This window comes from Mustela nivalis, assembly GCF_964662115.1.
Source record: "Mustela nivalis genome assembly, chromosome: 1".
Taxonomy (NCBI): domain Eukaryota; kingdom Metazoa; phylum Chordata; class Mammalia; order Carnivora; family Mustelidae; genus Mustela; species Mustela nivalis.
This window is the reverse complement of record NC_139020.1, coordinates 87,717,605-87,741,030: the sequence shown is the minus strand read 5'-3', so window position 1 is coordinate 87,741,030 and position 23,426 is coordinate 87,717,605. Positions and strand designations below refer to the sequence as shown.

At 37.9% G+C, this 23,426-nt stretch overlaps 1 protein-coding gene, 1 long non-coding RNA gene and 1 pseudogene across 10 annotated transcripts in view; 1 reads left to right on the top strand and 2 right to left on the bottom strand.

Annotated features, from left to right (window-relative positions):
- Positions 1–9,785, bottom strand: part of LOC309842978 — a 294,904-nt gene extending 285,119 nt beyond the window's left edge. The window contains exon 1 of the long non-coding RNA XR_014299888.1: positions 9,188–9,785. This is a non-coding gene — a long non-coding RNA (uncharacterized lncRNA). The remainder of the gene's footprint in view (positions 1–9,187) is intronic.
- Positions 1–23,426, top strand: part of SLITRK3 (SLIT and NTRK like family member 3) — a 90,797-nt gene that overhangs the window by 56,853 nt on the left and 10,518 nt on the right. For 2 of the 8 annotated variants that reach the window (XR_014299871.1, XM_082687954.1), the window contains exon 1: positions 22,073–22,737. The exons of 2 other annotated variants lie outside the window; for them this stretch is intronic. Coding sequence is in view for 1 of the 6 variants with exons in the window: in XM_082687959.1 (XP_082544085.1) it covers positions 22,176–22,178 (3 nt within the window). In the remaining 5 variants the exon portion in view is untranslated. Of the gene's footprint in view, positions 1–21,510; positions 21,679–21,848; positions 21,944–22,072; positions 22,738–22,764; positions 22,961–23,426 lie in introns of those variants that run through there. 4 more of the 8 variants (XM_082687953.1, XM_082687958.1, XM_082687959.1 and 1 more) reach the window with 4 other exon arrangements.
- On the bottom strand, positions 11,782–21,087 carry LOC309841253 (peroxiredoxin-5, mitochondrial pseudogene; annotated as a pseudogene). Its single transcript has 2 exons — positions 21,047–21,087; positions 11,782–12,371 (listed from the first exon to the last, which is right to left on the bottom strand). The product of its transcript is annotated as a peroxiredoxin-5, mitochondrial pseudogene (transcript).

The following is a 23,426-nucleotide window of genomic DNA, read 5'->3' as shown; positions in this document are numbered from 1 at the left end:
AACATCTGATTATCAAACACCTGCTCTTCTCACCTCCCTAAGAATTGTCCTCCTCCCCTTTGGAACCCCAGTCCCTATCCCATTTGTTAGCTCAGGATGACATATAAGCCTCAATTGCCTGACTGCCTTCAGGTCTCGTATTTTTTATGGGGTTTCTGTGCCTACAAAATTAAATTTGTTTTCTCCAACCAATCTGTTTTTTGTCAATTTAATATTGGACCACCCAAAGAACTTAGAAGAATAGGAGAAAAATTTTTCTGCCCAACAATCATTTAGTCAGACAATCCTGTCTCCCCCAATTCCCCGCACCCCCACCACCACCATCGGGATTGTTATCAGGATTCAATACACAGCAAGTGGGTAATAATGTTATTGTTACCATTACACACGTGCCTCAAGGGCAAGTTTTACTCTTTTGCATTATTTATAAGCCCACTTAATGTTGGCACAAAGCTCTGCATATGAATACTACATGCCTCAAAAGCAGTGATGACAGGCGTCTCTGAAATTTACATACATAATCATGAATCTGTGAAGTCATACTGTAAAGTGCTCTTTTTAGGATTCAGCCACCATTTGTTTCTCAGTGTGGCTAGTCAAGAGCAGAAGATGAGAAGGCAAGTGGAGAAACTCAAGAAATGATAGCTAAGAAATAATTTAGATAAAACCAAAACCAAGGAAAGTGATTCTCTAGCTTTCAAAGCGGCCTGGAAAAGCAGTTCTTGTATCTTTCTGAATGTAAAGCATGCAACATTCTACTCCAGAACCTCTGCAGAAGGAAATCATTAGGCTTACATCTACGTAGGTGACCTTTCGGCAATATTTGCTGAGGAAGATTTCGATTATATCCTTCTGATATCTAATGACCTGTGTTAAAAGGACAGTGATTAGATGTTCCATCTTCACTAAGATCAAGGGAGAAGATGTGGGCTTATATAGCAGGAGAGATTTTGGAAAGGATTTAACTAAGAATTTCACGATACAGGTAACTCCTTACGGCAACAGATTCACCAGGGAAGGTATGAAGTGGCTTCTCTGAAAGTGCTTTGAATTTGTAAAGATTCTCATCTCATCCAGAAGCAATCACTTCTCAAGCTCTGCTTTAGCCCTCTAAGATTTTAAGATTGTAGTTTAGGGCCAAGTAAAATTACAATTATAGAGAACTTATAGGTTATATTTAACCAGAAAAAGCTTATCAATAAACTAGGAATGCCACATTTCCTATCAGTCATGTATCCGGCTTCCTTTAAGTTTATTACTCAGTAACAAATTGATGAAATTAGGTGACACAACTGAAAATTTTTCCGTAGCTGAAGATACAGCAAGGGATTTCATAAACTTCAATAATAATTTAAAATACCTTCAATAATAATTTCAAAGAAATTAATTTCAGGCAGCTTACTAAGATCTGACCAAAAAGAAAAAAAAATTACACATAGTTTTAGAGAACATTGGTGTGAAATACTAGAAATATTTTCTTTAGAAAATCACATTAAATACCCACAATACAAAAACAACAATGGCAACAAAAACCCACACGTCCTAAAACCTTTGGTACCATTTTAAAGTGCTAGTGGTATATGTTTTTCATAGAGAACTTTTTTAAAGTTACAAAATGTTTCTGTCAAGTAACAAAAATAATGAATACATGAATCGAAAAGTAATTAACTCAGAAAGCACTTCTTAAGAATTCTCTTTGAATGAGGCTCCTAAGTTGTAGTCAAAATCAATTTAATCAACTGTTATCCTGTATAAAAGGCTGGAAAATTTCAATAGAAATACAGAGAAGGTACGAACTAATCCTAAGATATCACACTTATAAAAAGTTAAATCAAAACCTCAAATGAGATTTCTTAGTTTAGGTAGTGGACTGGTGATTATGATATACAGGCATCAAGGTTCCAGCGCATTTACTTTCATACTCAACTTACTTCAAACCACGTTTTAGCTATGTCCGTAAACCTTTACTGTCGGCCACTTCTGTTGCAGTCAACTCAGTATTATTTTTGCTTTTGAATTCGAGGGCCCCTCATGTATTTCATATTTCAAATGGCTTGGGGGAAAGGAAGGCTTCATGCCCCAAGGTGTTTTTACATTCTGACAGTTTCCAACCGAGCTCTCTCCCCGGGGAGGCCTCAGTCTATCCTCAGCCAGTATCCACTGACTGACAAATTCCTATGTCTCATCTTAAACCTTTCAACCTCCCTTCAGCCTATTTTTTTCTAGTTGCCTATATCTTTGGTTGCCATTTAATATATCATCAAAATCACCAAGGGAACTTGTTAAAAGCCAAGACAGTGACCCTCCTCAGACTCTGAATCTGAATCTCCTAGGTTTGTGTCTGGGACTTTGGACTAACAAGCCTTCTGCCGGTACCGAAACTCCTAAGGGACTCCGAAGCTTTATCAGCTTGAGATTGTACTTTATGACATAGCTATCTAAAATTGAGTCCTAGGGTATATTTCTTAGGATCTCAGTCTCTCTATAGTATTTAAATTAATTGTTACAAAAACCCCAAGCAGTGAGAATTACTGTTTCTATTTTACACAAGAGGATACTGAGGCTCAAAGAAATTAAGTATTAGGTAGAGCTATGAGCACTGCCAACATACTGTGTAGACTATATGTTGGGATGAAAAGACAAAGGACCCAGAAGTGAAACTTACATTTGAATCCCAGGAGGGCCACTAATGCAGCCTGATCTTGCCATTCAACCTCTCTGAGCCCCAATTAATTACAGAAAAATGGTGATTCTAATGCTGACCTTTGTAGGTCATAGCATATCATTGTCACTCAAGAGATATTAATCCATTTCCATCTGCAATTCTATTTTTTCCTTATTATTTCCTAAGACTGAATCTATTTTAAAATGCTTCTTTTGGCCTGTTTACTTCTGAGTAGGAACACAGTCCTACCTTTTAACAAACCTTACTATTAGATGTTAATCATTTATCTAAATATGATCATTCAGGAGGTTGATCTGTAATGTAAAGGACCATATCAAACCTGTTTAAAATGGAAATAAGAGAAGAATTCCCAAAATGAGGAGAATATTAAATAAAAGCAATATTATTAAATAAAATTAGGATATAGCCACACAGTATAATATGCAAGCACTAAAAATTATATTTTTTAAAAAACTGCTATTAACATAATAAAATAAAAGACACACAATAGGACATGAAATTATATTTATTACATAATTCCATGATCAAACGTGTATACAGAGGCATATGTATGAACGTACATACGTGCAATTATGTCCAAAGAAAGAAAGGAAATATGCCAAAGTATAAATAACAGTCCTACCTGGCTTGCATAATTATGTTACATTTGTTATTTTCTTTGTAGTTAGTTTGGATTTTACCCATTTGCTATAAAATTGTGTGTACTTTTTATAATGAGAAAGGCAAACATCATATAAATGAAATATATAAATAAAACAAAACAAAACAGGCTGTAAAGTGAGCAAAATGAGGCAATGCTATCATCCGCTTCTTTTTGCCTTGAGAGTATAATGAGAATACGTTTCTTACAAGGGTTTCTTTAATTTCTGTTACACCCAACACTGTAAAATGTTCAAAGAAAAAGATCCTCTCAGATTATACGCATTTTAGATCTCTCTCTGACCATATTTGCCTTCCATGAGAATTCTACAAATACAGTCTCTGCCGCAGAAGGCTCTAAAATCAGGGAACAAACTGTTCTTAACTGTGTGGGGTAGTTTCTCACTTACACAGAAATCAGCCTTTCCCAAAGAAAACTGCAGTGTCCCTATCCCGACATTTAGTACAAGTCTGCTTTCTCCCGGGCACTATTCTAGGTCTTCCATTTTAATTATTCTTCCCTCTGTGGCCTTGGGCAAATAACTTGACCTTTCTGTGCTTCTATTTCCTGTATATTTAATAGAATGATAATAGTACTGATTTGATAAAGCATTTTTATTTTTGAAGATTAACTCAGTTGAGCTTTAGAAAACCCCTGAGAAGATATTCATAGTACAATAGTAATAATAATAACAACAGTTATTACTTTTAACCTTAACAACCATGTTTAAGGAACAGGTATATAATCGGCTCAGACAGTTGGTGAGGACACTGAGACCTCAGAGTTTAAGTTACCTTTCATCTGATGTGTGCCAAGAGTCAAATGCAACTTTCACTGACACCAAAGCCACTACGTATCCTTGAAATCATCACGCAACAGACAATACACATATACAGTCACAAACCTATTGTAAGCCAGACACAGAAACAGAGCAGTATTGGACAAGACTCAGCTGTTGCCTTCCGTCTAGTGAAGGACCCGGCAGGTCATCTTCAAGCGGTAAGTACAGTGGCAAGGATGAGAATATGAGACTGTAATGGCAGAGAAAAAGGTGCTAAGTGTATCTGGAGGGGTCAAGCAAAGCTACCTGGAGGAAGCAACACTTCGGCAGAGATCGGAAGAATGAGTGAGAGTTAGCCAGTAAGCTGGTGAGGAACAGCAATCAGTTGGCATTCGCTCGCTGGTGTTCTGTGCTGGAACTCTGGACCTGCCAACACTAACTTCATGCCAGGTGACAAATGATCTGAGAGCCCACAGCTGCAGCTGCCGCTTTATACCCTCTCCCTCCTACTCCCATCGTTAATGAGCCCGAGACCAGAGAAGAATACATCTTAGTAACCAAAAGCTCTTCTGTTAGCCTTTGGTCCAGAGATACAAGAAACGTTCTTCACTCCTGTTAACAATACAGCTACACATCCTTTATTTCCTCTAGCACATGCTAACATCGAAGTTTGCTGCTACAAACTCTCATTTTTATTCATCTTGGTAGCAGGTTATTGTGTGCTCATAAATGTACTCATTATTAAAAAAATGATTTTTTTTTTCCAGGAACAACTTCAATGCATATCAGTGTCTTAAGGTTCCTTAAAGTTAATTCTTGCTGCTAGGGACACTTCTGATTTGCCCTAACTTTCAGCAGTTCTGACTTTGGAACATTCCACCTGCAGTTACACAATGCCCTAGAGACACAGGTATGCCAGAAGGTATCTTTTCCAGATGTAAATAGCTTTGTCGAGTGAAGGCGAGGTTTGTGCTTTTATAAATATCTCTGTATTTCAAATATTATTTTTAAAAATCTCATCAAACACTTGATTTAAAGAGAAGAAACTTTCCCTTTCTGCTGTGGCATGTCCTTTTCAGTACAAAGAGCTTTTAGAAGGACTTCCATTTCGCCCCTTAGAAGTCAATGCTGTATGTCTGAATCTACTTATTTGAATTTGTGAGAGGGAAAAAAATAAGAATTTAATCTTTATTCAATTGTCAAAAACCAAACTTTAGTGGTGTTTGTAGCTGGCAGTACGTTTACTTTAATAGGGAGATTTAAAAGAAGCATGGGAAAGGTTTCTTTCCTTTAAGGAGTTTACAGTTTGGTTGGAAAGGCAAAAGAAATCATGTTAAACTGACTCAGTGACACTGACTATAGAAAGTAGTGACATCATGCATCAGAGGAAGAAAACTTTTCTCTATGCTATGAAAAAGGAGTATAATATGGAATCCAGTAGTAGAATATTTTCATTACTGTGTATATTTTGTACTTGTGTATTTTTGAAAGCCTCACCTTCCAAAGAATAAAGAAAAAAGCCCCCAGTATGTTTTCCAAGGCACTGTATTTGTGTCTTCCAAAATGATCATTTAAAGGAACTTGCATGCTATCCTTAAACAAGTTTTTTAAAAACTTATTAAAGAATCTTGCCAAACTAGCTCCTCTAAATGAAGGAGAATCTATTTCAATTGTTATTAACAAACACAACAGCTTTAAGTCAACCACTAGGGGGAAAATCCTGCAGTACAGACTGCAGTACATTTCTCTGAAACTGAATACCCAGCTTTATTAGAACAAGATATGCTTCCCCTAATCCATTAGTCTCCAGGCCACGCCATAGGCTTAGAATAAAGTAAAAATTCTGGTTCACTGTATATTACCATCTCCTCTCGCATAGGCTAAAAATAAAGCATTAATAGCATGTCCAACAGGATGGGGCCCAGGACTGGTGTGAAGATTTGCCATAATGACACCGATGATAGAAAACACCTGACTTTGTGCTCGTTAGCTCAAAGTGAATCAAATCCTGCGTCCCCGGTTTAACATATAAACCCCATCAACACATATTTTTAAACTGGGAAATTCTACCCATTTTTAAATGAATCATATAAAAGTAAATTACGATCTATAAGTCATCCTCACAGAAGAAAGGTCTCTCTTGGGATAAAGGGGAGCCTCCAGGTATTGGTTTGCTTTTTAATGTTGTTGGTTCAAGGACACTGTTTATTTGGCTTTTTCATTTGTATGACACTATAGTTGACTTATAATTTGGGTGAGGGAACCGCATTTATAAGTTCTTTTAAAATGTCTACTTATTTTCATTTAGGAACATCTTTTGAAGTGACAAAAAAAAAATTTGTTTCACTGGTTTCTTTTTTTTTTTTAAAGATTTTATTTATTTATTTGACAGAGAGAGATCACAAGTAGGCAGAGGAAACAGGCTCCCTGCTGAGCAGAGAGCCCGATGAGGGACTCGATCCCAGAACCCTGAGATCATGACCTGAGCCGAAGGCAGCGGCTCAACCCACTGAGCCACCCAGGCGCCCATTGTTTCACTGGTTTCTTAACATGTGCTGGTCACTGCCCATAAAAGCTATAGATATTATCCAGGGATAGAGAAAAGGACTACCTCTGTGTATAGGGGCTGGGACCCCAAACATGCTACTTCGGCGCCCCCTAAAATTATGGGAGCAAAGAGCTAATAATCTTCTAAGTGATAATTTTGCACACTGCAAAAACATAAAGAGGCTCTAGAGAGTTTGACCTGTATTAAGTTGCAGACTACCAAATACTGGAGGCATTCACATATGAAGGTAAATACATACTACAGGGTGCAAAGACATTCCTCAAACTCATCAACTGTTTCCCTGAATTTATTTGCTTAATATGTGTTGTATACCCACTATATTTCTACTGTAGAGATACAAAAACAAGCTGGTGAATTCTCCCTGAATACTTACACAGTTTATAATTATCTTAGTAATCCCTTTAAAAATGTGAAGAGATGACTATTCATGTAAGAGGTTAAAAACAGAGTAAAATTAAATATCAGTAGTGGTTATTCTAGGGAACTTGCTTTCCGTTACCTGAGCCATAAGGGGAATCGGCAAGAACCAAAGAACTGGTAAATTTTGAGGATGTTAATCATTGATAAGTAGTAGGAAAACTAAGTGTAAATAATATAGAATACTGGTCTTATCCCCATTTTACCATTCATTCATTCATTCATACAGTAGATAAACACTTTCCAAGAAATTTCTAGGTCCTGTGGATATAAAAATAAAAAAAAGATTTTCATGTCTTAGAACTTATATTTTAATATGGTAGATATTCAATAAGGAGATCATAAAGTTATTGTAAAGCCTCATACTGGCTCTTGTTATTATGTACCACACTCAATATCTCTTTTAGAAGTGCCTATATTGTTAGTGGCACTGGGTATGACATAATGGTGAAAAGCCAAAATCTTGAGCCTGATGTTCAAGGCCATCTCTAATACGGCCCCCTCCATGCCACCACACACACACACCTGAATAATATTATTTCCTACTGACTCCCAACACACACTAAATTCCTGACTGAACGTTATCTTCACTCACCAAAATTCATCTTTCCACCCATCCCTTGAGAGGAGTACCTTGTAATACAAAATCCCTAAGTCAGATTTCTCCCTCCACTTAAATGCTAACCTTTGTCTTACACCTCTCTAATATCACTTATTTTGATTTGTATTTTACTATATACTCATGTTAATAAAAATGCCCATCCTAGTCATTTGACTGGCAACTTTTTGAGGGCAGGGACTGTTTCTAACTTTTCTTGGTATCTCAGGATTTACTTGGCATACTATCTTAAACATTAAGGTCTCAGTTCATATTTCTTAAGTCGAATTGTGTTATATTTGCTGTGTGCAATGGCAGAACATAAAATTCAGTACCTGATTCATGTATAAATCTGCCACAAAGGAATACATACAAGTTTATAAGTAGCTTGACATTAGTTTAGAGTAATAATACTATTAGTAAAGCCCCAACCTCTGTAATTTCCAATGTAGTTCTGAACTTTTGGGTCTCTCAGTCGACTGACTAGTTTCTAATACAAGCTCCCAGTTAGAACTCCCTTGTTTTCAGAGCTCTTGTGCATTCCAGCAATAGTAACCTCAAATCCAGGGGATCTAGATTTATATATCTATGAATTCTATTTCCACATAATCACTATAGCCATAATTTTATGTTCAAATATTAGAATCAAACTTCCCTCAGATTTTAAAAGCACAAACTAAGCCCACAACTGAATGAAACTTGGGGAATTTAAAAGGTAACATTGAAACAATTCAAAGAATTAAACATTCTTTAAATTCATATATTTTTTTAACAATAGATGATCTTCACACTTAATAATCTAGATAGAACTATTGTGTGTGAAGATGTGAAAGTCCACCCATATGCAACACAGGCATTTATATAACTGTGCAATAATTCTGCATGTAGGTGACATATATATGTTACTGTCAACACATACATAACACATGTTCACATTGCATATTAGATCATACAAAATGTACACACACAAGATATGTATTTTTCATCATTACGATTTTCGTAGCTACCCAGTATTTTTTTCTAGTACACAGATATGAAAATCGTTCATATTTTACAGGTACGTTTATGTCTATACTTACAGGTAGGTAAAAGTGATTTAATATCTAGTCCACTGTAGTTAAACATATATTGTTTTCTATTGTCTTTTTAAAGTCATATCTGGTAAAACCACATAATAAAATGGTTTAGGTTTACTTTCTTCTTTTTTTCTCCTCTAACAAAGAAACATAAAAGTATTTTTGGTGCTATTATCATGTGTTTCTTTACACCATTAGTCTGATCATATTTCTGTCAATAGACAAGGTTCTGCAAAGCTTTTATTACATCATGTTGGAAAATGAAAGATTGTGACCTCAAACCCCCATGATCCAAGTGAAAATGAAATGAGTGTATACACATAGGCACAATTCAGGACACAGAACGTTTGGTACACAAAGAATGATGAGACGGGTTCCTACCCAGCACAATTCCAATTCAGTAGTTTCTCTCGCACGTACCAGCTCAGCTGCCCACGATCCGTGCTGCTTTTAAATACTACAAAGCAATTTACACTCCAACTGCCGCCCGCTTAAGTTCTTCCTTTTGCGCTCAGAAATGGAAATACTTGGACAGTGAGTGATGCCCTGTTGCAGCTGCCTCCCCGAGTCCTTCAGCAACCCACCTCTGAGCCTCGCTGGGTTAAGCCCCGCTGCTCCAAGCTCATTCTCCCCACCAGCAGGCAACCGGTCGGCCGCTGGGCGGAGAGAACGGGCGCTAGGGCGCCATCTGGAGGCGCCTCGAGGCAGCTGCAGCAAACTTAGAACAAGTAGGTGGAACAAGAATGTCAGCAAATTCTTTGTTAAATAAGCACACTGTTTTATTTACATTTTCCTATGCATATATATTTTTAAAGACAAAGATGCAAGAAAGCCTCATTTTATTGCCGAGGAATGCTCTATTTCTTTCATACTTCACAATAAAGTAAAAACTGTGATCTCATTGACAGATGAATAACAAGAGATGGCAAATTATTCTTGTTTTTTGACTCATCTCAGAGGAAAATAATTAACACTGGATACTATCAGGAATTTCTGGGATTTTGATATATAATAAAAAGGCAGCATTCCGAAAGAGAAATCTATGCCTCTGAACTAACACAATGCAAGTGTGTTAAACATGCTCTGCTACTTTAAAGAATTACAAACCGTACCTCTGGAAATGTGTAGTGTGTTCTTTATCAGTGCGTTACACTGACTTGAGTATGATAACAAGAAAAATAGCTTCGGTTATAGTTCATTTGATAAGTTGTTTATAGGACTTAAATATTTCAACAAAAGCTCCTTGAATTAATTTCCTTCTAAATATCTCCCTAAGCTTCTTTCCCTTAAAGAGGATAATTTGTATACCTGAATGAGATATAAGCTTAATTAATTAATTGAAAAGAGCACTTAAAGGCTTATCTACTGTGATATGCATTTAGAAATGTGATTACTGAATGTTTCGTTATTCCCTACAGATCAAAATGAACGTGATTGCTATCTTCCACCATGCAGAAAGATTTGGAATTTCATCTGTCCATTAAAATTAAAATTTGACTTTGACACTATTTAATAAGGGACCCATCCATAGTAATTGTTTATTTTTCCAGGCAACCGTGGACCAGAGCTTGATTATATTCTAAGTAGGGGCCCTTTTGGGAAACAAAAATTCTTAATCACTTTAATTTCAAATCAGTGTTTGAGAATCTGGCAGGATAAACATAGAAAAAAAATTCCATCAATATTTCATCTCAGTTGTTTATTTTCATGTGTTTGATAAGTAAATATATTAACTTTTCAAACATATACCATTAAATATTTTCTAAAAAAATTAAGATTTTTCTTTAAATAGAGATAGTATGTACCAAATATTCAAACTATAATTTTTGTGAGCTTGTAAAGTCTCTAAAAATTATGTGGTGAATGGATTAAAAAGAATTTTAATTTTTTATGTCTATGTCTCTATACCTTCAACTCCTAGCACTCCGAAATATGAAAATATATTAGTTAACTGATTTAAATTATATGACTTATATGCTGCACAGTGGTTATGGTTTATAGAACATCTTAGAAAGGCAACATATTCAAATATACAGTTTGAGATTACAAGCAGAATAAGTAGCATTTGAGAATTTACAAATAATAAGGTATTAAACGCTGACTGACCAAACACAGATATGTCCAACTTTTACAAAGTAAAATGTGGCATATGAGCATTTAGATGTAACAAACAGATAAATCAGGGGATAATTTTTCCCACCATAAATGTTTTGACCTTACAAAATCATTCTTTAAGTAAAAACTCTCCAGAATTTATAGAATGATTTTAATAAAAAATAAAATAACTATTTGCATGCAAAAACAAGAAAAGAAAGTGAGACTTTAAATGAGAGGTATAGAGTAAATTTCACAGCCAAAGAGACTGTGTCTACACTCCATCAGAATAAAAAGCTGAAAATGACAGGGGTTGATGCTACATGCAAAAGAAATGATGTGGCTAGGGCAGGAGGGAAAGCATGATGGCCAGATGTTGTCCTCTGAAAGAAGGTCTAAAGTCAGGCTTAAGACACAGAGACAAGAGAAAAAAAAAATTTTTTTTAGAGTAAATCCCCCCAAAAAGTATACTTGGAAGTGAATAAGGAAGTAAAGTAAATTCTTTCTATCCCACAATTTAACATATAAAACTCAAAGAAAGCAAAAAAATCCCACATGAGTCTTAAGGAACTAAAATAACATGGAGATTCTAAGTACTTTTCTGTTACTGTAAACTAGGATCAAGGATCTATGTTTGCGTTCTATTGCTAGTTAACAAATTACCACTATCTTCGTGGAGTAAACAAAGCATATTTACTATCTCACACTTCCTGTAGGTCAGCAGTTCAGGCATAGCTTAGGTAAGCTCAGTCTCACAAGTCTACAATCTAGGTAACAATTGGGCTGTGATCTTTTTCCTTCCTTTCTTTCTTTTTCTCTCTCTCTTTCTTTCCTTTTTTATTTATTTTTTTCTTTTTTTAAAATGTAAACCAGAAATATTTCTTGCAGAAATTTGGTCAAGGTTCCCATTGGGTGGTTCCTGTTGAAGTTGGCCTGGGGCCCCCCATCCAGGGATGGGCAGGTGAAATAGAAAAGGGTGGAAGTAGTATGTCTGGGCCCCGGGCTTCAGAGCTGCAGCATGATGTTGGGAGCCAGGCTTCAGGTGAGACCCATACCCTCTGGCTCCACATTCAGAGACTTCACTATGCCATCCTCTACCACTATGGAGAACCTCTTGAGCTGGCGATTTCCAAAGACACCACCAATGAATCATCTAGTAACAAATCGGTTTCCTTCCCAAAGGTCCCAGTAGAGTCAGCCAAGAGGATAACCTTGCCTCCTGAATTGCGAACTGGTTCCCACAGTTTAGTCACAAAAGCATCATCAATACTCAGACATACTACCACCTGAACCCCCTTGGCCCTCAGAGCCTCAGCCTGCTCCACAAACCCTGACAAGTGGGTCTTGGAACAGCCTGGACTAAAGGCCCTGGGCTTTCCAAACAGCACTCTGTGCCTTTGAACAGCTCTGCCAGGTTCACCTTGTTCCCAGGCTCCCCTTCAATAGCCACCAGTGAAGGGATGGCATCCCCAACTTGATTGGGGCCATGGCTGAGAAAGCGCTGTTGAAACTGAGGCCTCACCAAGCATCTATTCCCTGCTTTATTGCTGGCACCCTCCTGCTCTTGTCACCACCCATGCTGCAGATTAATGGCAGTGGCCCAGACAAGAGCTAAGTCTGCTTGGCTGCCCAGAAGGTGCAGTCCAGCTAGCAGCATGTGAATCCCCAAACCACTGGTCTGTGTTCTTATCTGGAGACATGGTTGGGGAAGAATGTGTTTCCAAATTTAACCAGGTTGTAGGAAGAATTCATTTCTTTGGATTCTTGAAGATAGGTAAGAGAATGTGTCTTCATTTTAGGGAGGGTACTATCTCCCTTTTAAGGACATTCACCTGATTAAGTCAAGCTGATCAGAATAATCTCCCTTCCAATTAACTCAAAATCACTGATTTGGGATTCTAATTGCATCTGCAAAATCCTTTAAACTTTGCCACTTTCTAGTGGATAAAGAAGTCACAGCTTCCATCCACACTGAACTATGAAAATGAGATTATTCAAGGATGTGACACACTGGGGGTCACCTTAGGGTGTGTCCACAATAGGATCTCTAACAGCCACATGGGATTTCTTGCTTACCATTCAAAAGCTTTAGTTCACATTCATGGAACAGCCTGGGGTGAATAAGAGTGCCAGGGAATTTTGTTGCCTTTAGGATCAAAAAAGAGATACGGATATATTATAGACGTTTTGTAGATGCATAGTTCTATCTAACAAAGATATGTAACAAACAAACAAACAAGAACAAAGTCATTGCGTCAGGAAGGACATGGAGGCAGAAGTTTGATGCCCTGAACTGAGGAGTAATGTCAGACTCAGACTCGTGAGCAGGAGTTGGGACAAAGGACAGCACAGGTGCCCATCTGGAGGCAGTGGCTTTGTGTACCAGACGTGTTTGTGTTGCCTGGCTGCCTGTCCACAGCTCCTCACACTTAATCATCCATGCTGTGAACTGGCTCAGCCTTATTAGACCATGAACATATACCTGACCCAAAAGAATACATCCAGAGACTGGCCAGAAACTTACGGTCTATGTGGCCTTACTGGAAAAAAAAAAATAAGCCTGTCCATTTATATTTTCAGGAATTTGAACTCAAGTGAAAGAGAGAACTTGCCAGTTGGTGGAGAATACTGCAGCTGAAAGACTATGTAGCAATTATGAGCTGAGAGCTAGCCGGTGCAGAGAAAGCAGCTTAGCACAAGGGGAAAAAATGGTGCAGACTCAAAAAGAAGTAGAGATTAGAGAGAACATTCATTCATTCAATTCCTCTAATACATTTGTATGGAGTTCCTATTATGTACGGGCCACTGTTCTAGGTGCCAGGAATACTGCAATGAATAAAACAAAGTGCTTGTTCTTATGAAACTTATTCCTGTAGTGCGAGATAGACGGTAAAAGTGCCTAAGCATATAAATTATATTTCATTAGGAGAGAAACCATGGGAATAAAAATAAAGCAGGCCATGAAGTTTAAAAGTAACGGGGGAACTGCTGCTTGGGGTAGCAAGGTCAGGGACGCATACTTGATTATGCAGTGAAGATGCCAATCAGCCCTGCTCTAACTGTGGAAAGGGTATACTGGACAGAGTGCACAGTAGATGAAAAGGCTCTGAAATAGGTGTGTGCTTGGTGAGTCAAGGAAATAGCAAGAGGGGGGGATATGGTTGCTATAGAGTGGGAGCAAGAAAGCAAGCCGTAGGGTGTGAAGGCAGCTATGGAGCAAGCAGCAAGATTACACAGGGTCAGACAGAACACTAGCTTTTACCCAGAAAGATGGGAAGCCACTAGAGGGTTACTAAAAGATAATACCAGCCTTACATTTTTAAGAATCATTCTTGCTGCTGTAGAGAGCAGATGGGAAGTGAGGGAGGTGACAGGGAGACCATGTGGACCCTGAGAGATACAAAATGTGGCCTAATTTCCGATTATGTTCCCCATGAGGTCTGGCTGTACTTGTTTCAGTCCTTGAATTTCCATGAGATAACACTGCAAACTCTTTTCTTTTCCTTTTTTTTTTTTTTTTTAAACAACCCACCCCCCCCTTTCCTTAAACCAGATTGTCAAAGACTCTAATGAATGTTAAATATATTCAAGTCTTGGGGATGTTGGCTTTTTATATATTTTGGCATAAGAGCTAAAAGGTAGTAGAATTTTAAAAACATGTTACCTTTTTTATAAATCGTAGAAAGTGCTTGCACATTGGGGAGTTGATGTCAGGCTGTTAAATTGTTGAACAGAATTATTTTTCCAGGACACTGGCTTAAACCCATACAAAAAGGTCAGTTCCCAAAGATTATCTATCTGATGCTCTGTGACATAAATGTTTCAAGAGTCTCTAACTTAATGAATATTCTCATCCAATATCAATTAAGTAAATATAATTCAATTTTTGTGAATTATATCCATAAGTTATCTTATGGAAACTATTTTGTTATTCTATGAGTCTTTGAAACTAAGTATGCTTCCCCTTTTAGAGACAAAACGATTTCATTTATTTATTTATTTATTTATTTGAAAAATTTTATTTATTTATTTGACAGACAGAGATCACAAGTAGGCAGAGAGACAGGCAGAGAGAAAGAGGGGAAAGCAGGCTCCCCTCTGAACAAAGAGCCTGATGCAGGGCTAAATCCAAGACCTGAGACCATGACCTGAGCCAAAAGCAGAGGCTTAACCCACTGAGCCACCCAGGCACCCTGAGACAAAACAATTTTATTTATTTATTTATGTATTTATGTATTTATTTATTTATTTAAAGATTTTATTTATTTATTTGACAGAGAGAGATCACAAGCAGGCAGAGAGGCAGGCAGAGAGGAGGAAGCAGGCTCCCTGCTGAGCAGAGAGCCCTATGCAGGACTCGATCCCAGGACTCTGAGATCATAACCTGAGCCGAAGGCAGCGGCTTAACCCACTGAGCCACCCAGGCGCCCCAGACAAAACAATTTTAGACAAAACAATTCAAAAGAGTTTATAAAGAATCCATTAATTTTTAATTTTCTATCTTCCCAACTCGCACACATACAGAGATATGCATGCGTATGTATAATTTTTATATGTGGAAATACTTTTTGGCTACATTTTTATGGCATTTCCAGTGAAATATTACAAAATCAACCATAAAGTCTTCCAAAATGGGCAGGGAAGGGAAATTAGCAAACACTCCCTCACTGTTTTAACAACATGAGACATTTTGCTACTACCCTTTTAATGAATAAATCTAACGAGTACAAGAAATTAAAAACAAACAAACAAACTAGTTTTAGGTCAGCCTATCCCTTTAAAATTTTAAGGTCATTAAAATACATTGAAATACAACCCCAAATAGTCAAATATTCTTTGTCTTTAATTTATATTTTTGGTCACATTTCTATAAGATAATTTATATTTTTTGGAATAGGTAAATTAATAACATTGTAGGTTCTACAGTATTTTATAATTTTGCCATTGTTAAAAAAATGGTGGATGAATGGTGTCTTAATTGTGCCACATAGGTTTATTAAATTATTTTATTCTTTTTATTTAAACTATTTGTTAAAAATAACATTTGTGATAAACATTTCCCATTCACAAAATTCTGAAAAACACTACCGTTAAAGAAAATAAAATTCAGACCATTCATTTGTTAAAGAAGAATATTTTGTTGGCTATGAATGGAAAGAAATTAGCATCCATAGAAACATATATTTGCCTTTAAATGCCTAAATGTAAAAAAACACACGTGTGCGCACACACACACGATTTTAATACGCAAAAGACAAAGTTACAGATAAGGAAACCACTAAACATTAATTAACAACATAGAAATGTGAAAGGAGATTTAGATAGAACATAAATGCTAAAAAGAGCTAAATGCCTAAGTAACTCAGCAGAGTGATACAGGGGAGGCAGCCAAATCCAGAGAAACTTTATTTTTTTGGATTTAAGTCACTTTAAGAATTGTTAACATTCAGATATATATTCAGTGTTTCATAACACTTTTGCTCTATTCTTAAAATGCAAAGTTGTACATAATATTTCCATTATCTGTGGTTTCCAGCACACAATCATATAAAGCCTTTTATCTTGTCCCATAGTTGGTGGAAACAAATTTTTCATCAGGCTTTATACTGAAATCAGCCTCATTTAAAAAGTTATTTCATATTCATGTTCTCAAATAGTTTTGAAAAATTCAAAGACCAGAGGAAATTTGATTTGACTTATACGGCTTGCTGGCCTTTGACTTAATTAGGCTTGCTGGCCTTATTAGTTGATGCCGATACTATTCCTCTATGATGCTGTAGTAAATTTTAAATTAGTAGACTAAGAGGACACATACAGAAAATCAAATATGGTTCCAAGAGGATTAACATGAAACCTAGTTAAAATATTTTAAGCATTATCATGCCCTTTAACATTTTGTCACTTTAGCAGTTACCACAAATTCTATAGTTTCAATTACCTTCTAATTAAGTGACTCTTTCTCTAGCCCTTGTTCATCTCTTGAAGATTAGTTCTACATTTCTACCCAACAGGTGAGTTTCTCTGCATGAATATAAACCTAACTCAAATAAGTAGAAAGTTCATTACCTTAGAATTTTAAACATATCCTCAAGGGAGTAACTAAGACTACTTACCGGGAAATAAAACATTTGTTTAAGTTTGCTTAAAATTTGTTCTACCAATTAGATTTGTCCCAAAACAAAATCAGCTGCCCTGAAATGCACCAAGCTCCACATCACAGGCAATATTAAGCCATTGTCTATATAACAATTTGGCAAAGGATAGTAAAACAGGGATTTGGATATATCATAATTGGTTGGACTTGATAACCTTTCATGTTCCTCTTAATTCTGAGATTCTATGATGTTATAAAATCATTCTAATTCTCTTTATCATATATTAAAAAAGAAAAATTTCCTTCACTGCTAAAACTTATGTGATTTACCTCTTTCCACTACATATAATAACTATTCATTTTCTGATGTATTATTCAACAGTTTAATTTATTTCAACAAATAAATTTATTAATTTCCCCTTATCTTGATCTTTGAAGATTTTTTCCTCAGTATTTTTTTTAAGATTTTATTTATTTATTTGATAGAGATTACAAGTCGTCAGAGAGGCAGGCAGGGAGAGAAGGGGAAGCAGGCTCCCCACTGAGCAGGGAGTCCGATGTGAGGCTGGATCCCAGAACCCTGAGACTGTGACCTGAGCCGAAGGCAGAGGCTTTAACCTACTGAGCCATCCAGGTGCCCCTTTCTCAGTAGTTTTAGTCTTAATATCTACAATCTATTAATTTCAAATAATTTTAGAAAATCTCTTATAAAGGAAACAATAACTTCTAGGCTTAATCCAAACTACAAATTAAAATTTGGAAACTTTGTTCATACTAGATAAATTCTGAGAGTTCTAAAATAGTTCACTTAATCTTTGAGATTAAAATACATGTTTACTTCAAAGATAACCTAAGTCTTCATTAGGTGGAAGCTTACAAAGTGCTTCTAAATATTTTAGTAAAACAAAATGGAAAAGATCAATGTCTAATTGAATAGTTGTAATGCAGGTATCACTTATAAATATGTTGATTCACTATGTTTTACAAGATGCTTTTGAAAAAACATAGTTACCAATGGCTTTGGAACTTCTACAAACATGTACTTCTACAAACATGAGCTTCTACAAATAAAAACCTTTCAAACATGTTTCTTCTATGGAGTTATAGGAAGATATACACAAATAAACACTTATGTAAGTATGTAACCTTCAGTCTGAATTGTTCAATCTTTTGAATTCTTTCAATATATGCTAACACTTAATTTCTGTTTTATCATGTTTTTGTTTAGCTTAATGTTTGGTACACAAAATTTTCATTTACAAAATTATATTGTGTAAGTAATTACATTTTCAATTGTTTCAAAGGTGGTATCAAAAGTTGCCTAAATGAAGATATGATTAGCTTTTTGAAATTATCAAGCATGTAGTTTGTCAACCTGAAAATTATTTGGAATAGTGTGTGCCAAAAAAAAAATAAATAAATAAAAACACAAAAAAACGAGAGAAATAGAGAGAGAGGCTTCATGAATGCCTGTGTAAAAGCAGATGAATGCAATATATAGGTGACTTAGATATGCTGCATGTAATCAAAAATTACTGCAGAGTTTAGAGTTTTCTTGGATGAATGCTCCATTATAAAACAAACTCTCTAGTACTACCTTATTTAGAATTACATCTTTCAAAGATATATTTATTTTATTTAAATCAGAGTGAGTAAAATATATGCTAGATAAGAAAAATATGTCTACTTTTTTTTCACTTTAATACTACTATCTCTCTCTATCTCTGAAAACAACAGAATAATTAAAAGGAAATTGAAAAATACTGCTGTCCTTGGAACCAAATTTATATACATATAGATAGATAGATAGATATGATATATATCAGCAATATAAACATATTTAATTACATTGTGTATGTTATTTCTATGTTTTCCTTTTATCCATTATGCACCATCAATAAAGAACACAGTTCTTTAATGACAGCTCTTTTTTTTTGAAATATAAATTATTTGATTAAAATAAAACTATGGGTATGTACATAAATACTTCTGTGGAATGCACTAAAAAGTCATAACAAAGAATAGCTCAAAGGTTCGCCACGCTTACCCCACAGCATTTTTGTCTGACCTGAAATATTTATGTTGGAAGTACTCAGTTTTAACATTAGCAACCCATCCCAGCTGTTCAATCTTCTGTAGCTCCCCAGACCATCAGTCTATAACAAAATCTGCTCAGAGTAAATATATTAACACATTCAGAGTTCTCTTATCAAGAAATAACCTTGAAAATCAAATAAAATGAAAAAACCTCCAAAAGGTTAAAGAGATTCAGCTATTTTAAGAATGACGTTGCCTGATTTCTTCCAGGGTTACTCTAATATCCTCCAGCCTTGAGGCTCAGGGGCATGTGTGTGATTTCACACTTGCCCACGTAGAATCTGGTGTACTCAGGAGTGATTCTCCTCGAATTGAGCAACCACCTGAAAAGGCCAGAAACATCTCTATGACTCATCAGCCTACTGATGTAGCTCAGGCTCTCCTAAATCAGACTGATTTGTTATAGGGATGGACCTTTTCCACAAACTTTCTTGAATTTATCTTTTTAAACTCAATTTGGAGAACTTGTAAGTGAAAAACCCAAGACAAACATTCTCTCCTTATCCATATCTCCACTTATGCTTCACATAGAAGCATTTATTATCTGAGAAAATACTGAGGAAGGTTTGAAATGTGTGCCAGATCTGGAAAACAATATTTAAAGTATAGGGGGGTGCCTGGGTGGCTCAGTAGGTTAAGCAACTGATTTTTTATTTTGGCAGGGGTCATGATCTCAGGGTTGTGAGATGGAGCCCTGCTTCTGACTCTGCACAGACTTTGCTTGAGATTCTCTCTCTCCCTCTGCTCCCCCACCACCTCACCAACCTCACACTCCATCTCTCTCTAAAAATAGATAAATAAGATGTTTAAAAAAAAAAAATAAGGGATGCATAGGTGGCTCAGTCAGCTAAGTATCTCCTACCACTTCAGGTCATGATTCCAGGATCCTGGGATGGAGTTTGCATTGGACTCCTTGCTCAGCAGGGAGCCAGCTGTTCCCTTTGCTTTCTCTCTCTGACAAATAAATAAATAAAATTAAAAAAGAAAAGAAATGAAAAATAAATAAAAGCATATGTTTTGAAATCATATTGGTTACACCACTTTCTAGATTCCTGTAGATATTCTATTAATCTAAATAATCTTAAAGAAGACTATTGTGAAGAACAAATTGAAATATTATTTTAAAAAGCAATCTAAATTCACTTTATGCACAACCAACACAGTTGTCATATGGAATTTGGCTAATCTATATACAAAATCCAAAGGAATCCCACAGTTCCCTGTTTTTCACAATGACCAGTTCCATCTTCTCTCTTTTAATGAAGGTAATACAGACACTAGTCTTGTGGTGTAATATGTATATAACGTAGAGTAACAATGGTGTAACAAAGTATACCGAAAAATCCATTAAATATAGGCTAAAATCATAGCTCCAGGCCTGTTTCTCAAAACATTTCATATATAAAAAAAGTATTCTTTGTAAGGGTTGAGTTAGCTCCTTTGAGAGCTTTTGCAAATAGGGTTGAGGTCAGTTTAGGTCTACATTATACTACCTACACAACTTTGCTTGCCTTGGACAATTTATTCCATTCACTTCAGTTAGGAATGGCAAGAGATACAAAGATGATTCCTGGGACTACTTCTTATTCAGTTTGGAAGTTAGTGGAAGATTGCCCTCTCCACAACGCAGTCGCTAATGAAAGGGATCTATTAAAAAGAACTGCGTTGGTTTACACTGCAGATTGAATGGAGCAGTAAATGACTGCATTAGTATGACTGCAATGGGGGTAATGGTCGCCTCCAGTAGGTATATAATGTTGTAATAATTCTTTCACATAGGTGCAATAATTGCTCAAGTGTCCTCATTTAATTTGTCACGAAATGGTATCCAACATCTCTCCAGCAAATGCCCCTCACACCTCTCCTCACTCTAGTTTTATTTTCCTCCCTCTTGGCAGTGTAAACAGATGAGGAAATCTGTGTACTGCCAAAATGTCACCTATGTATCATGAAGCGGGGTGTGTGTGTGGGGGGGGGGGGGCACTGTAAATCACTTGAAAACCGCTTCTAGGAGGCGTTTAGGGATACCGCCCATCAATACAGCTCAAATGCTCTTAATTTGATGACCCCGCCCAAACCCCTCGGGCCTGGCCTGTAATTTTCCAAACGGCCACCTCTCATTTGCAAATAAAAGTTAAAGTCAATCCACAGATACAGAACGCTGACTTCCTGCCACTCAATTTTACAGGGCTTCTCTTTGTAGAGCTGCCAGATTGTGACCGATGTTGGGGGGAGGCGGGGATGAGATGAGCGACAGAATGAGATGAGAGAGATTGAGAGGAGAGAGAGAGAATGCGAGAGAAAGAGAGAAAGAAAGAGGGAGAGAGAGAGATCACTTGCTTCCTTGCTTCCTAAGCAGGGATTTGCCTGCGATGCGCGGCGAGAGGACTGCGGCGGCTGATTTACACAGTTGGCGCGGAGGAGGGGCTGGGGGTGCGGGGGGGGAGGGGACACAAGCTGGCGGAGGCTCCGGCGATGGGCTGATCTGGGGGCTCCCGAGCGCCGCTGCCTGCGTGCGCGATTTGGGGGCAGCAGCTGATGGATTTGCATTAGGGTTCCAGCCCGGCGTTTCGTATACTGCCTCCTAAAACCCGATCTGGACCTCCCAGTTTGGGTGCAGACGTTGGTAAGTAACGTGTAATCCGATTTCAGTTATTTCCTAGGCCATTAAAGTGGCACTTTTAAAGCAGGTCAGTCTTAAAAGATGCCGCCGCCGCGAGCGTCTCCTTGGCCTGAAACGTTCCGCGGTCCCCCTCCCCGCTCCCCCATCCTCTCGCGCTGGAGAAGTGAGGGTGCTTGAATGGTGAGCTGTCTGGGGGCTCACTCTCTGCCAACAAGATCTCTTCACCTTCGTGCTTTGCCTGAGATCTCCCAAATCCAAGTCGAATTTGGTGTGTACAGCCATACTGTTGTATTTGTATCCTCTTTTTTTCTCTCTACCCCCGCCTCCCCCGCCCCCCTCACCCCCCCTCCCCGCTTCACCGTCTGGCCAATGCTGGGATCTGGGATCTAGTCGCCCCCTTCCTGCCTCCTTCCCTCTCCTCCCCACCCCCTTCTCTCATCTACACACCACCCACCCCCACTCCCACCTGCCTAAAGGGTCAAGAGCAAAGAAACCCGGAGATGGTAAGGGCTAGTCCCATCTCCTCTGATCGAAGGAGGCCTTGGGCAGGGATTGCACTGAGTGACAACCTTTCAGGAAGCAAGGAAGAGAGAGAGAGAGAGGGAGAAAAACCCAAAAAACAAAACAAAACAAAAAACAACAAAAAACAAAAACCCAGAGACGGAGCCAGGACTCTCAGGACAGCGAAGCTCGACAGTGAATCCAGAGCACCGAGATTTTAAGTCCAAGAACCCAGTCCTAGGACACCTCTGCCTGCCTACCATCGAAGGTATATAGAACTGTGGTCCGGAGCTCTCTGTCACTGGCGGCGTCAAGCTAGGTGAGCGCCTGGCTTTCCCATTGGTATGCAGCGACCATTTCCCTTCAAGTCTCAAAGGTGGAAACACTTAAAAGGATTACAAGCGTGATTTGGTGGCCTTACTGAAAGTTGGTGGCATGAAGAAGAGAAACTGCAAGGCTACGGCATGTTGGATACAATTCAGCCTCCCAGAGAGTTTGCACCTCCCGCTGGGCAGCCCCTCGGAGCAGATCTCGGAGATCTAGAGCGCTCTGCACCGATAGGTACTCGCCGCCATCCTTTCCTACTTTGCCTAATTGAAACCAGTATTTCTCGCTGGTAGGATGTGCACTGTAGAGCGTACAGAGTTTGGCTCTTCTGTACGTTCACAGGTGCTAGGCGTTTGTTGCATTATTGAACGGTTCATTTAGTTGTTAAGGACAATGGTAGAAGGAATGGTACTGGAGACTAACATACCCTTGGACCCCTTTTCTAGGGGAGGAAAATGTAAGTAACTCCAACAAACAGGCCAAGTGTCGGAGCGAAGGGCCCCTCCCCCAGTGGGTCGCTCACTCGTTCTGTAAAAGAAGGAAAACGGCTTGAGGTTTTAATCATTTTCCATTTCTAAACATACCCATTGTGCGTTTCGCCTGGAGACAGCAGATTGGGATCTGTGGAAGGCTCAAACCTCTTCAGAAAATGAATGATGCAGCATTTTAATTATTTGTTCTGGGGGGGGGGGTGATCGCTTTGCTTCCATATTGGAATATTTAATCCTAGATATGGAGAGATTAGTGGGCTCGGAGATCGGGCAAAGGGGTGGGGGAGAGAGGAAGGGGGCACTGTGGGGGAGAAAGGGCTTCTTGTCCTCCCCGTGGACAAATGATGCCGGGCGCTCCCAGCAGGAAGCGGGCGAAACCGGGGCTTCAGGGCCCTCCATCCCCTAACTTTTGGAGCTCTTCCTATCACTTAG